Genomic DNA, 15,264 nt, shown 5'->3' with positions numbered 1-15,264 from the left:
CCAGCTCAATGCTGGCGTTAGCGTCTAGCACGTGGGGCAATTTAGCGCGCGCTATTCCGTGCGTTAATGCCCTAACGCGGCTTAGTAAAAGGAGCCCTTAATTTTACTGAAATATTTTAACCTTTTTCTATCGTAATTAATTTTACGTTACGCTGGTTCCAATCGTAATTATTTTAGCAAAGTTTTGTATTATTCATCGTTATCATTTACAGCTATTGTAAACATAATGTAAATAAGTCATAAGTCTGTAAATTCAAATATTTTGCATTCCTGTCGTGTACTGTATGTCCCATGCCATGGGACATACGATGGCAACGACATTTTTGGAATGTCCCATCATCCGGGAAACATGATAGGAAAAGGTTATGCATATTTTTCTTAGTTTTCCATGTGTGTTTAAAGCTTCTTTTTTTTTTTTTATTTCCTTAGCACTGTTTATAACCATTTGAATTTGTGAACACAGCTAGTTCTGTATCATTATTTGATAATACAGTATCTATTAACTGCTGTAATGCAGTATCTCATACGATAAATGGAGATTTTAGACCTGATCTGCCTGACATAAAATCAGTTGCAGAAATACATTCTACTTGTGTGGGGTTAATGTAAACTGATATGTTAATGGAACAAAAACCTATCCCCCTCTTTTCTTTGGGGCACTTTCTATATATAGTGATTGAAATTAATGACAACCATTTCTCTGTGCTGTCTGACGTCAGGGCTGAGAGGTGTGAAGGATATATATATATCTCTCATTGGTGCTACTTTCCAGTAAAGAGGGAATACGTGATATGAAACTGTAGAGACCTGTTGCATGCACCATTCCAGATAATATAGACTTGGTCCGGGACGACTTCAGGTTTTTTAACATTTCGTAACACTGAAGGTAAATACTTTCTCATTATTTTAAACAATTCATAAATCAAGTATTTTAAAAGCAAAAAAATGTATGGAAGAATTTGATTAGTTGAATATGTACTTTAAATGAATCATCTTAAACAATGTTGGAAAGAAATAGAGATTTCAAACTATTAGTTGCATTAGATTTTCTAGCTATCTTAATAAAAGAGAATCTTGCTATAATAATGATTAATGGAATTGATTAATTAGGATTTTGTTCATATGCATCGTTTCCAGCATAAGGTTATTATAAATTTTACAATTCATGTTTTACTTTGAAATTTCTGAATGCAGTGAATGCTATTCCTTTTTAGCAAACTTGGGAAGGAAGGATGTGCACCCTCACACTGCCTGTTCTCCTCATTGTTCTTTCCGTGACTTTAAAATGCCAGGAAGCTGCACCACTAGAAAGGTTAGTAATTGAAAAATATTCTAAAAGCGTCAAACTCTCAAAGACCGAGATTGCTGTCCAAGTTCATGACTGTAATAATGTTTGTTTCCAGCAAATTGATATGTTAGTCAATTCTTATTATGCTGGATTTTTTTTTTTAAGACTATTGTCTATATCTGATGATCTCTCGGATGGATCTTCTGAAACAGAAAGATGGATATTGCCAGTCATGCCAGAAAGTACATTTATGGGACTTAATGGTGAACAGGAGAGAACAAAAGCTAAAAGGTACTCACTTTGTCTGTTTTGCACTGTAAGAATAAATGAAGACTTGCTTAGTGATAATAGTCATTTTTGCCTTATGCAGATTAGTCCTGGTAGATTATTTTTACATATTATATATATTTTTTGAACTATTAATATTTTACTAATTGTATTATATATGGAACTATGGGGTCCTTTTATTAAGGTGCACTGACTGTGAATTAATCTCAACTATTTATTTTTGCCCAGAAAGTCTTTCTTCCCAAGCTTTGAGCTTGCTCTTTGATTAACTCCAGTTTTGCAGAAAACAATGCTTTAATGTTGACTTGGTTTAGCTATAGTAGCCTAGGAATGAAGTCTGGAACTTAGGGGGGAAAGTTATCAATGTGGGCTACTGTCAGCATTGAAATGCCAAAAGCCATAAGAAGGCGGTATACAAGTCCCCATTCACTTCCCCTTTCCCCCCTTAAGTTGGGTTATTGTACCACTTTTTTATTCAATGAGAATCTGTGCTAAAACAGCATAAGTTGTGGTATAATAACTTGTTCTAATGGTAGACTACATTGATAACTTTCCCCCTAGGTTGAGAGCTGCTTGCAGAGCACTGTGTTTTTAATTGTATTGCTCTCAGAAAAGTTTTTGGAATAGGTGTCAAATTGTTAGTGTTGTTTCTAAAACATATTAGTTTCAAAAGGTAATATTTATGCAAGAAATAATTCAACAACAAAATATTTTAACTTCACTTCCCCCCTCCCCCCTTTAACAAAACCGCAGAAGTTGGTTTTTAGCACAGGCCAGCGCGCTGAATGCTCTGCGCTGCTCCTGACACTCATAGAGTTCATATAAGCGTCGGGAGCAGCACACAGCATTCAGCGTGCCGGCCTGCACTAAATGTTTCTGCAGCTTTGTAAAAAGGGAGGTTTCTTAGGTAGAATATTTTTAACAAAACTGACACGAGGGCATTTCAAATTAAATACAACACATTAAACTAAACTAAACTAAAACCTAGACTTAGTTGTCCTGTAGAAATAATCGAATGTTTGACGAGACTGCCTAGATGAAAGTTATACATTGTGAGTTAGACAATGTAAAGATAGGTATAAGTGCCCAAAGATATCGAAAGTGACCAGATAACCACTGCAGAGACAAAGTAAAGACCACCCACATACTCCCCCTTTATTCACTGACCCTGTTGCAGCCCCACAAAGTTTAGAATAAAAACGTAAATGCCTGCCTCTGGAACATCAGCACCTGCTATAGGAAAGCCTAGTAAAGCTGCAAAGAGGTGGCTTAAGTAGTCTGGGGATGGACTAGTGAACCATAGAGAGGAGGACCCAGTCTCATAAGCCACTCTAACCACTACATTCATAGTGGAAAATATGAACCCACCAAACCCTGCAAAATCTTACTGTACTTCCATATAGGAGCCACCTGCAACCATAAGGGCTATTGGGGCATAGTGGGTTTGGGGGGGCTCACTATAACTTATAAGGGAGTTCTGGTAAGATATTTATGTGGTACCTTTATTGTGAAGTTCACAGCAGTGCCCTGTAAAGTGCCCCACTGCTCTGCTGCCATGTCTGGGTGGCCAGTCCATCACAATACTAGCCCCTCCTACATCCAAAAGGTCTTGTTCTAGGCGTTTGGGACTTGGACAAATTTTTGGTCGAGAATGTGGTATAAAGATAGACGATCAAATGCCTAGATGCACAGATAGACTATTTTCAAAAAATGGAATAGTTTAAACGTACTTTTCGAGAATGGACATTTTACTGGTGCCGACTTTGGGCGACTAGCGCTCTACGTCCAAATCGGACTGAGACGTTTCTTTTGATTATGCCCTTCTAAGCCTTTAATTGAGATTTGAAGTTTTTAAAAGATTTTTCTGTCCTTAAGTTTAATGGAAGAGAGTGAGGACACAGAAATGTTGCCTTTATAACGTGGACACTATTTTTGACATTCCACGTTGGCACTCTGTTGGAGATATGCATGAGCGCCTAAGCACTATTCAGCATCTCACATAGTGGTCCTTTTTATTAAGGTGTTCTAACCAATTTATCATGCACTAAAGATTAGCGCAAGCTAAATGCTAAGATGTCCATAGGATATAATGAATGCCTTAGCATTTAGCGCGTGCTAAATCGGTTAGCGCACCTTAATAAAAGGACCCCATAGTGCATATATGGGCATATAAAGGGGCAGAGCCTGGGCAGGGCACACAGTTGCATGCATACCTTTATAAAATACCACGTTATACGCATATCTGCAGCATTTAGACATAAGCATATACATGAGCTCTATGGCTGGTATTCGCTCATGCTAACATTAGCATTCGCATTCCCGTCACCTGCAACTGAAAGCTAATCACCATCAATCAATAATCACACAACTCAGTTTTATTGGAATAAATATTTGGCCGCAGCTTTATTATCTATCTGAATATTATCTTCACTTACAATACAATCTGTGTCCAAAAACCAACAAACCCCCAATGCATATTTCACACATCTCCAGGGAGCTATTCGGTGTCGAAACTAGCTCCCGTTAAGTCTTTAAATTTATAACATTCCCCCAAATATGGCCCACGGTGACACAAGGCCATGCTTCCCCTCCCCTCCCCCCAAACATGACTCACGGTGACGCCAGGTCATGCTTCCCCTCCCCTCAAACATGATCCACGGTGACGCAAGGCCATGCTTCCCCTCGCAGTGGTATCGCATACAAATGTTACATTTATTTATTTATTAACTGCTCATCTCCCAGATCCAACTGGGCCAAACCCCATTTTCCGCCACAAGCGGTGACAGCCTCAAGCTTGTCACCGCTCCCCCACCTCATAAGCTGCGGCCAACATCTTTAAAACAAGTATCCAACAAATCCTAAAAAGTACCCCAATAAAATTAGCTAAACCTATGCCTGAAAAGTAGACAGCATCAGGACAACAATGTTTAGGGAAAACAGCTGCAACAAACTCATGAGAAACCACTCTAAACCCCCAAAAGCTATCCGTAACTCCAAAAGCTTAGTATTAAACCCATTTATGCAACCACTCAATAGCAACCATGTCCCAGTCCTCCTTACACACTCAATAGAGGACCAAACAAAACAAAAGGGGTGGGGGCATTAGGGAAAACACAGACAGCAGCACAGGGCAGTATGAAATCCTCTCCTTTTGCTGAACAAATGTCACAACCCATCAAAAGAATCAGAAGTGAAACAGAATAGGAGATTAGGAAATTGTATTTGCTGGAAAAGGATTAGCAAGAGTCATTCCCAACAAATGCTCCATACACCTAACCATAAAATTTATAGTCCATGCCCCACTGGACTCAGAAACAGCTAAGACAATCCTCCCCAGCCCACTAGAATGGTACACAAGGTACTGCACATTCCCGTTACTCCACACACACGTACAAAAGAATCCAAATTCCTGATCCTTCTAAGCAGGTGACCAGGGAATAGGCAATTGCATTTAACCTGCTGTCAACCCAACATCTTCAAACAGCTACCCCTTGAACACAATAGCAAGTTGAGAAGGTGCCAGCTCACCCACTCGATAAGCTGATAAGTGCCACAGAAAGGCTAATCACCAGAGCACCACTACAAATCATGAAGCACACACATCAGGCAATACTGCAAACAAATGTCACCAAACCCTCATACAAAAAACAAACAAACAAGTAAACCCTGCACATGGACACTGGATCACACACACCCACAACCAATTTCAGTACCAATTTCATAACTTCCATAAAATTCCCACACTAGCAAATGTCCAGTGAACCATCTTCCAAAATCATTCTACAAACAAACCATACAGAACTAATAGAACATTCGGCTGCTCCATATGAGAAAAGAGCAACGCACCTCTGGCACCCAAAAATTGCAGAAAATGAGTCAAACAAAGCAGTTTGGCTCCCAGCACCTAGCCAGCGCCTTGCAGTTCCTCGTAACCCAGTCTGAGGACATAAGCAAAGCCACCTAGAAAAAACATAAGGACAGATAAAGACCAAAATGTCCAGCCAGTATACCCCTCCACAGCAACAATTAACTTATCCTCTCTCCCAGAGAGTCCATGTGCCTACCCAATGCCTTCCCCAATTCAGAAACTATTTCATGCATTTATCTCACCTTCTGTAACAACATAGTGCCATACAGTACTGCAGAGCCCAGCACTGCTGCACTGCATCCCTTGCCCTCTTACTCTGGATTTGCTGCCTAATAAAAGGGGAGTCATCTCATGTATAGTTAGGCCACATAGGTATTTAAACATCACTATTATCTCCCTTCTCATGCCCTTCCTCAAAGTATACAGATGGAGATCATGAACTCAGTTCCCATATGCCTATAGGACATAGACCATCAACCCTTGTAGTAGCTTTCCTTTGAATTGAACTTAAATGTACACAAAATTCACAAGGAGGTCTTACCAAAATTTTTAGAGGGGCAGAAAACTTCCATTGTCCTGCTGGCCATACTGATCCCCATGCACCCAAACATCTGTCTAGCTTTTGCTAGCACTATTATAACCTGGTTGCCTCCTGAAGCTCATCACATATAATCACACTAAACCCCCACTTCTCATTCGTACACCAAGGTCTTCACCCCATAATCACACCATGCGAGCACGAAATCTGAGCTGCACAATAGGAATCCATTCTACAAACTTAAGCCCATCCTTGTTAGGCACACCATCAGGACTGTCTGGTCCATTACTGTTTTGGCCTCCTCCACAAAAAGGCAAATCTTACTTACAACCCTACAACAATCCCACTTACAAAATTGTGAAAAGAACAAGCCCAATAACAAATCTTCAAACACTACTGATAAGATCCCCCCTTGGCATAGCCATCTCCTGGGACCACAACCCACTGACACCTTACTGACCAACTAGTTCCTGCCCCAGACCATCAGTGGAGCCCACATACCGAGAACACTGAATACGATATGCCTATGAAAATGGTAAAATTACTAAAATCAAAATACACCATATTCACCACACTCCCCTTATCCAAACCCATCTCTAGTGAATCCCCAAGCTCTGTTGTAAAAGTGTTTCTATTGAGTTACTTACCAAAAAGTCAAACTTACCTGCCTGTATATCCCTAGTGCTGCCTTTTTTCCATTTGTTGTGGAGAGAAACCACATCCTCCCTGCTCTATTCCTGCATTACCCACTCCCGACTCTAAAGAAGCAGTGAGAAGGTAGTCAGCAGAGTCACCAGAACTACCCCAAATTCCTGCATTACCCTTGGATGTACCTTGCAGTATCCACCCATAGTTCTAACGAACCCTCACAAACCCAAGCCACTGAAAATCAATCAGGGTTTATTACACCTCCTGCCCCAGTCACATGAGGTGTTTGTACACCCTCCTCCCCAAACACTTCAGCTGTGAACCCAGAACAGAAAATATTACTGAAGAAGTCAGCTATCTTTTTATCAGCTGCTACTTATTGCCCCCTTGGGTTCCACAATATCACTTTTGCATGTCTTCCTATCCCTAATAAATCTAAAAATGTCTTGTACCCCATCATTACCGTGGCAGCTATTTATCCTTCCATCTCCATCTTCACTTTCCAGACTACTCGACTAACCCCCCCTTAACTCTATCCAATAGTGCCTCTGATGCCTTGCACCTCATAAGAACATAAGAATTGTGATACTGGGACAGACCAAAAAGTCCAGCAAGAACAGTATCCTGTTTCCAACAGTAGCCAACCCAGGACCCAAGAACCTAGTGAGATCCTATAATCCAAATTCCATGCCCTAGTAATAAAACAGAAATTATGCTGCCTATCATAGGAATAAGTAGAGGATTTCCCCAAGCCATCTCAATAATGGCCTATGGACTTCTCTTTTAGGAAAGTATCCAAACCTTTTTTAAACCCCCCTAAGCTAACTGATTTTACCTCAATCTCATTCCATAGATTAATCACATGTTGTGTGAAGACATATTTCTCTGGTTTGTTGTAAATCTAGTACTTAATATCTTCATTGCACACCACCTAGTCCTAATATTTTTGGAAAGAGTGAACAAGCAATTCACATCCACCCTTTTCTCTGCACTCCACTCAGTAATTCCTATACATGACATACACAATAACTTTGTTCAAGTTTGCTCACTACTTACCTAGATGATTCCCCACTAACACCATAAAAACTTTTCCCTTTAATTTCTCCAGCACAAATAAACCAAACCCTCATTTTTATTACAATGCCCCCCTTTCCACAGAGACAGACACCAAGAAATCTATTTCCCCCTAACAAACCCAGAAAAAACAACAACCCACAAGTACATAATATGAATGTACCTGAAACACCAAGAACAGGTCATCTCCAGCTAAGCTAACAAATCAGGACAGCTGACACCAAGCTGAATCGACACAGAAAGAATGCCAGTCACAGGAAGATACAAGAGATCCAGAAAGGCCACAGCACAAAAGAAAAATTAGGAAAATGGCCCCTATTGACACTCCAACAAAATTTTAAATCACAATGCTGCGAAAATAGTGATGCCGTATGAAAAGGATTCAGGTCCCAATTCCTGCCCCATACTTTCTCTGTCTCTGTCATATGTAAGTCAGGTACCTGGGGACACATCTTAAAGACCAGAAACCATCTTTCAAATATGTCCGTCTTTTATTATGAGTTTCACATATTTATACGAATCAGGTTTGCCAGCATGTGTCAGCATGTGACGTAAGGTCACATGAAACTTTAAACACATCAGCATTTTTCCTATCTAGAGATTGAAGTCCACAGAGGGTCAGAAAAAGCCTTGACCAGCAGAGCTTCTTAACTAAAGCTGTCTGTAAATACGGCTTAACAAAACAATTGAATTCACTTCACTACAACTCTGTTTAAACATTCATGTCAAAGAAAGAAAGACAAACATAGATGTCCTTATACCATCTTCAAAGAAGGGAAAGATAAACAGGGCCTACCTTTGCATCTTTAAACAACATATGCCTAAGGACACTTACTAAAGTTCTGATACGTGTCCGTTCAATTCCCCTCTTACGTCATGTAAATGACGTCACAAATACACAGCATGAGCTGGAAGGGAGTGATACCCTAGGTATGCCTCTCAAGGAGGGGTCTTTTAGGAGCTGTAATACGAATAACACAGTACATGAGCAGTCAAGACAAGAGTGCAAATAATAAGAGATTATGCATTCAACTAAAGTGCTGATCCCAAGAATTAGATAAATCAGAGTTACATTTGAACTCAGCAAAGAGGTCTGCTAATTTCTGAATGTCCATAGGAGGACCTATATTGTCAGAAAGAAAAGTACAACAGCATAAAATACTGAGGAGAATTTTTCAGCTAGAATCCTAGCTAGGGCCAAACGATTTTGAGAACCATCTGAGAAGTGGAGCCTAATTAATCAGTAATACTTTGCAAGGCGTCCCTAGAATAGTTCACAAAGCGTTGCTGATTATAATAATTTTAACTAATCCAATCAACATTCTTATTAATAGTAATAAAGGGAATAAGGAACTCAAACCCAGCCTTAACCTGAGCTCGGGCCTTAAATTCATCTGGGACCCCTCTTGGGACCCCTATAGCATCTATGTATACATGTGATCAGATTTATATCAAGACAAATAAAAGGAAAAACCATGTGAATAGGAAGGATGCCTTTCAGAAAGAATATGCAGAAGCATGGTAACCTTAACTAAAGTGCACTGGCCTATCCACTGGCTGGGTAGCTTAACAGGGAGCCAAAAGTCTCCATAAAGCCAGTAAATATCAAATCTGATGCAGCAACAATAGGGCATACCTATGAGCCAAGACAGAACAATAACCTGGGGGTAAATTACCTACAAAACTACTCTGTGTCAAATTAGAAACATGACATGTGTAATTGCCCTTATAGATGGTAACGGCAATATCAAGCTTTTGCTGTCCTGGCAACAAAGGGTATTTAGAACACTACAGTGCACAAAGAGGATAGGTAAAATTAGAGGAGATACTGGTAAATAACCCAAAAAGCATGGTTGGATACCAGGAGGGAGGTCCAGAGGTACGGTTCCTAGATGGGGTCTAGCTTGAGCACATATGTAACAATTACTCTTATTATGTTGATCAGCAATGAATTTCATCCATTCTAACCAAAGGTTACGTTCTGAAAACCCTACCTCAACAGCCACAATATCTTCAAAAGTGGGATTGGCAATAGCCATCATGTCAGTAAGTTTATTGAATGTAGGGGCCAGTGGGTTAGTATTTTTTGGGGTCCCCACAAAATGGCGGGAGAAGATGAGTGGAGGTAGATAGATCCCGTAAGAAAACTGATGATAGCTAGACCCACCCTTAAACCACATGTCCATAATGTACATACCTTCATCAGTAGGTCTAGGGTTGTCAATAGTAAGAGAAAGCTTAATAATTTGTACAGGAACACTTTTCCTATAACAGTGTCCAACCTTATGAAGGGTCATACAAGTAAGCAGTGATTTACCATTTTGGTCCACTGTTTTTCAGGGTATTTTCTAGTTTATAAGCCCAGTCAGTATTAATATTCCACCCTACCACTCCCCAGAATGCACACTTAACCCCTCAACGTGAGTCAGTAACATATACATATATGTCCTTAGTTTTAGGAATCTCTGATGACCAATGGCACAGCCTTGGGATATCAATTGATGAACAGTCCACAATGTCACAATACTCAAAGGAGAAGGTGGCAACTTGCACACTGCTGGAATTATACCAAAGGGTAGCATCGGTCTTTTCTGGATTCCAATTGAAGGACAGCCTTTGCGAGGGAGTAGTCCAGCTTGACGTCTTAGTCGCAAAGAGGTGTCGGGGGTGCTGTTTACAGCAGGAATGTCATTTACAGATGGGTATGGGCAGAAAGTGTCGTGGACCCAGAACACATCATCCCTGTAGACCCAGTTAGAAATGATCCATACAGGGAGAAAAACTAGCAGCAGCGGTGCCAGTAAGAGAATGATAAAGTTGGTGGAATGCTGTGATGAGATCATCATGTTGTTCCTCTGAAGGGGGTGAAATCTGCGCAGGGAAGACTTGCTTCTGGGGTTTTAGGTTAACCCTCTTCAAGCGACTTGCGTGGATCCAAACAGGAAACTCCTCAGTGAGTGCAGCGGGCCTGGTCACAGCGATCACAGTAGTGGGAAGGCCAAAGGGGAAATCCGTCTGCTTCCGATCCTTGGAAAGCTGCTGGATAATCACCAGGCTGGAAAAAATGGGTAGGAATCTGTGGAGAGAAAGGAGAAGTGCAAGACACGTTTCTTTGAACAAGCCCTAATATTTCAATTAGCTTTTGGACGTATTCCTCCTGTATCAAGGGAAAATCTACCCATGGGGCGGGGAAAGGTCATCCCGTGAGAACCTCAAAGGGAGAGCTGCCAGATGTCTGTGCATACAGAAAGAGATACTTGAAAAGAAATGCTTAAAAAGCATTCCAAATATCATTCAGCAGCTGTACTCCAATGTGATCCAAATAAGAGATAGAAAACAAGAGAAACCATGTTGCCTGTACTGAATGTGGCAACATGTAACAATACCAATTCATTTACTTAGCATAGCCATGGCAAAAGAGAGACAATACTCACTTACTTAAGGTTCTTAATTGAACAATCCAAAAGGATATGTTTTTTTGTGCTTCATATAACTATTATGCACTTCAGAGAGACCATACTGATGTACTGAATGTATTCAGAAATGTATATTGAATGGATCATATGTAGGGAACACCACGAAATAAATGCTGTATAAAATAAAGCTTTTTCTTATAACCCCTAACTAAACTATATTCAGAATATAAAAGCTAAAAGTAAAAGAACATTGCGCAGTTAGGCTAGTAAGAAGTGGAAAAAGAGCTCTAGAAATGGCCAATATTATGTATCCTGGGGTACCCACTAAACTAAAACAAGTAGACATGACACAGACAAAACATAAAGTTTTAAGCGTGGAGCTATTACTCCATCTGTCAAGTGTGCAGGGCTGAATTTAACTCTGCAAATAAACACATTGATATAAAAAAAACCAAAACTACAAATAATGTATATCATAACCATCTCATATTTGGAAAAAGGCATAAAGCTAATGTCTCTTTGGAGCGTCTCTATCTCTGCAGTGATAAAGAGGACCCGTGGAAAACATTAGAAATATCTGTGCCAAAATGGATCTGGGATGGCTATGTATAAATCCGGAAAAAACCATTTTAAATTAGCAACATCCTAATTTCAGCTAAAACAATAGAAAGGAATTGTATTTTCCAATTTATTTTCAATTCACAACCGTGCCAGCTGTAATTATCGAGCTATATATCTCTGTATCAAGGAGCAAAAGGTCAAGAATGAAGATATCACTAGCAAGAAGTTAAAATGTCGAGCGAGCACTACGATAACCAATACCATGATATTGAGCAATGAATAAGGAAGAGCTAGCAGCTGGTATCCAGGGTTTCCCCTCTTTGCACCAAAGTCCGTCCAGAAGGGCGGCTTTGGGCACCTGCCAAATGCCAGGCATCAAATTCAGAGGAGGGGGTGGTAACAAAGGACTGAAGCTGTGAAAAAAGAGAGGAAGAGAATCCTGTTCACCCTTGAGACCCAGAAGCCTATTTAAAAGAAGGGCTTGGACATCGTGAAGAGTATGAAGGGTAATGGGGTGACCTAGGGTCAGAAAAGTAACCATCTCTACCACAATAGCACAAGCAGCCAGGGCTTTCTTGAACAGGAGTGACTATAAAAAAGGCAACAGAGCGTAACTTACCGCCATGTTCTCCCTTCATGGTGTTACAATAGTCCCAAACAGATAAAACATGTGGGCATAAGCAGGAAAACCCAAACTTGAGCTAGAAACCAAAGCACATCTTAAATGTCCAACATTTCATAAGTCCATCTGATAAGAGCAGTCATTTCAGAAACCAGGGTCTGTCTCAAAATCTGGTCATAGAAGGAACAAGCAGAGATCCATTGGCGGCAGTGACCAATCATAGCAAGAAAAGTAAGCATGTCTTTCTTGTTAGCTGGGCGGGGCAGAACAGCAGCAATGCAGAAAGTGCAGATTTTCCTCTGACCATGAGACAGGACAAAACCCAGGTATTTCACTTCAGATGTACACCAGTGCAGTTTATTTTATGACACCTTGTGACCACACACAGACAATCATTATAAAAGGTACAAACTATCAGCCTGACAGGTCTCCTGAATTATGGAACACAAAAAGTTGTACAAAATGAGAATAGGACCATGAGGGGCAGTGCATGACTTTGTAGAATAGCCCGAAGGACATTCCACACTAGGTATACTGTTGCTTAAAGGTGAAGGCAGCCTCACCAAAGGGACTAAAAATAAAGCATTCTTTAGGAAAATGACAGAAAAAAAATCATTGGCTGCCGGTGGAATGGTGGAAGAAACATAAGTGCAATGAGAATTACCAAAACATTAACAGCCCGAAATCTAGGACGAAACAGGGAATGCCATCAACTTTGACAACAAGAGCGATGGGCGTATTATAAAAAGAGATGGTGGTTTTGATAATGCCGGAGAAAAGTCAAGAGACGAGCAGTGGAATCTCACCTTACTGCTTTATAAAACCAAGAATGAGTAACTTCAAAGAAGCACTATAGGGGGTCAGTGGAAGCCCAAACAGAGAAGTCTGGGGGAAGGGACAAAAACATTCATGCACAGACCCTGATAATGAAAGCAAAGAACAGATTAGCTTTGCTCTGCACAAGAAAGAAAACCTTTAAAACGGAATTTTTTCTTTTTCTTTTTTCTTTTTTTAACTACAAGGGAAAGATCTTAGACTGATTCAAACAGCGCATTCAATTCATTCCACATAACAGCATGTCCTACCTCAGTAGTAAACATTGGTGACACAGAAAGATGGGAGCTGAAGGAAAAATGTCATACACACACACAGCCGTACAAGTCTCATTTGTCTAGGAGTAAGTGCCTTTATGACTCATTACAAAAGCAATATAACAATGCAAAAATATTCGCTTATCTTACCTTATAAGCGAGGTACAGTAATAAGAGACAATAAAATCTTATACTCTATAAAAGTGTTAACCTTACAAATGACAGAGTGGGCAGGGGGGTTCTATAAATAATTTCATTCTTTCCGAAAGAATGGCAGCTGCGTATATATTCATGAGGGGCGCTTACCGAAAGTACCCCGAGATTTTTCCCAAAAAAACTCCATAATAGAACCCAAAGCTTGAACTTAAAATAAGGGGTTGGGTACAGGTCACCACTACCCAGTGAGTATTAAAGAACAGAAAAAATTCAGAAATACTCACAAAATACTGGTGATATCATCTGCCCATCGCGGACGTGCCCCCAACTGAAAAGGATTCAGGTCCCAATTCCTGCCCCATACTTTCTCTGTCTCTGTCATATGTAAGTCAGGTACCTGGGGACACATCTTAAAGACCAGAAACCATCTTTCAAATATGTCCGTCTTTTATTATGAGTTTCACATATTTATACGAATCAGGTTTGCCAGCATGTGTCAGCATGTGACGTAAGGTCACATGAAACTTTAAACACATCAGCATTTTTCCTATCTAGAGATTGAAGTCCACAGAGGGTCAGAAAAAGCCTTGACCAGCAGAGCTTCTTAACTAAAGCTGTCTGTAAATACGGCTTAACAAAACAATTGAATTCACTTCACTACAACTCTGTTTAAACATTCATGTCAAAGAAAGAAAGACAAACATAGATGTCCTTATACCATCTTCAAAGAAGGGAAAGATAAACAGGGCCTACCTTTGCATCTTTAAACAACATATGCCTAAGGACACTTACTAAAGTTCTGATACGTGTCCGTTCACCGTACAGTCATGCAGCCGCTGAGCACATAACTATTGCAATGGCAGCTGCCAGTGCTCCTCAGCTCCCAGACACGGGAACACCAAATCTGCGAAGGCCGCAAATCCACAACTCTGCCTAGCTGTAAAAAAAAAACACCTGAATGCAGCATCAGCACCTCCCAACTCCCTCCTTATCTCTAACACCAGAATTTCACGTCAAATCATCAAACCTTTCCATAAGTGCCCAACCGTGTGGCACACAGAGCAGCCAGTCACTATCCTCGTGAACTAAAGACCTGCCAGCTCCCCTAAACTAGCCTACTAAGAAACAACCTGGCAAAATTACACCTCAACAGAAAGACCTCTCTGTGCCACACAAAATAACCCCAATAGGTAAGTCCCTCTCTGACACATTGTACATTAGCAAGCAAACACCTTATACATCCCATCTCCCTCACAGCCAACCCACTCTGCCCACGGTCCTGCAGACAACTCACCAAATGGCAGCTCAACACTAACTGCTGCTCCACACAGGGGACTGTTGTACTGCCAGGCTGTTAAACCTCCACAGAAGAGCCCAAACTTCCCCTCTCCATTGCAGTCTCTGCTTAATCAGGCAACAAATCCAGCACCTGGCAGACAAAATAGCCTGCTCTGACTAAAACACAGACACAGAGAAAGTTAACAAGGTAAAAAATTCCCTTACTCAAAATAAACCAAACTTCCTAACATTAAAATCACAATGAAGAATATTTTTAGTAAGAATTAATATACTCTGAAGAGAATAATCTTTTCCTGAAGAGACTACTCTACTGTTCCCCTTTCCTCACAGAGTTCACTCCAGAGTGCCACAACATCCAACCAATCACGTGACTGCTCCACCCCATCACCTTAGCAACCTCCCTAATCATTTTTCT

At 40.5% G+C, this 15,264-nt stretch overlaps 1 protein-coding gene across 1 annotated transcript in view; it reads left to right on the top strand.

Moving 5' to 3' along the window:
• Positions 1 to 828: 828 nt before the first annotated feature.
• The window catches only part of IAPP (islet amyloid polypeptide), a 39,372-nt gene continuing 24,936 nt past the window's right edge, over positions 829 to 15,264 (top strand). The window contains exons 1-3 of the mRNA XM_033952788.1: positions 829 to 886; positions 1,215 to 1,312; positions 1,454 to 1,551. Of these exons, the coding sequence (XP_033808679.1) occupies positions 1,233 to 1,312; positions 1,454 to 1,551 (178 nt within the window). The 5' untranslated portion in view covers positions 829 to 886; positions 1,215 to 1,232. The remainder of the gene's footprint in view (positions 887 to 1,214; positions 1,313 to 1,453; positions 1,552 to 15,264) is intronic.

This window comes from Geotrypetes seraphini, chromosome 7 (assembly GCF_902459505.1).
Source record: "Geotrypetes seraphini chromosome 7, aGeoSer1.1, whole genome shotgun sequence".
NCBI classification, from domain to species: domain Eukaryota; kingdom Metazoa; phylum Chordata; class Amphibia; order Gymnophiona; family Dermophiidae; genus Geotrypetes; species Geotrypetes seraphini.
This window is presented reverse-complemented; position numbering and strand designations above follow the sequence as displayed.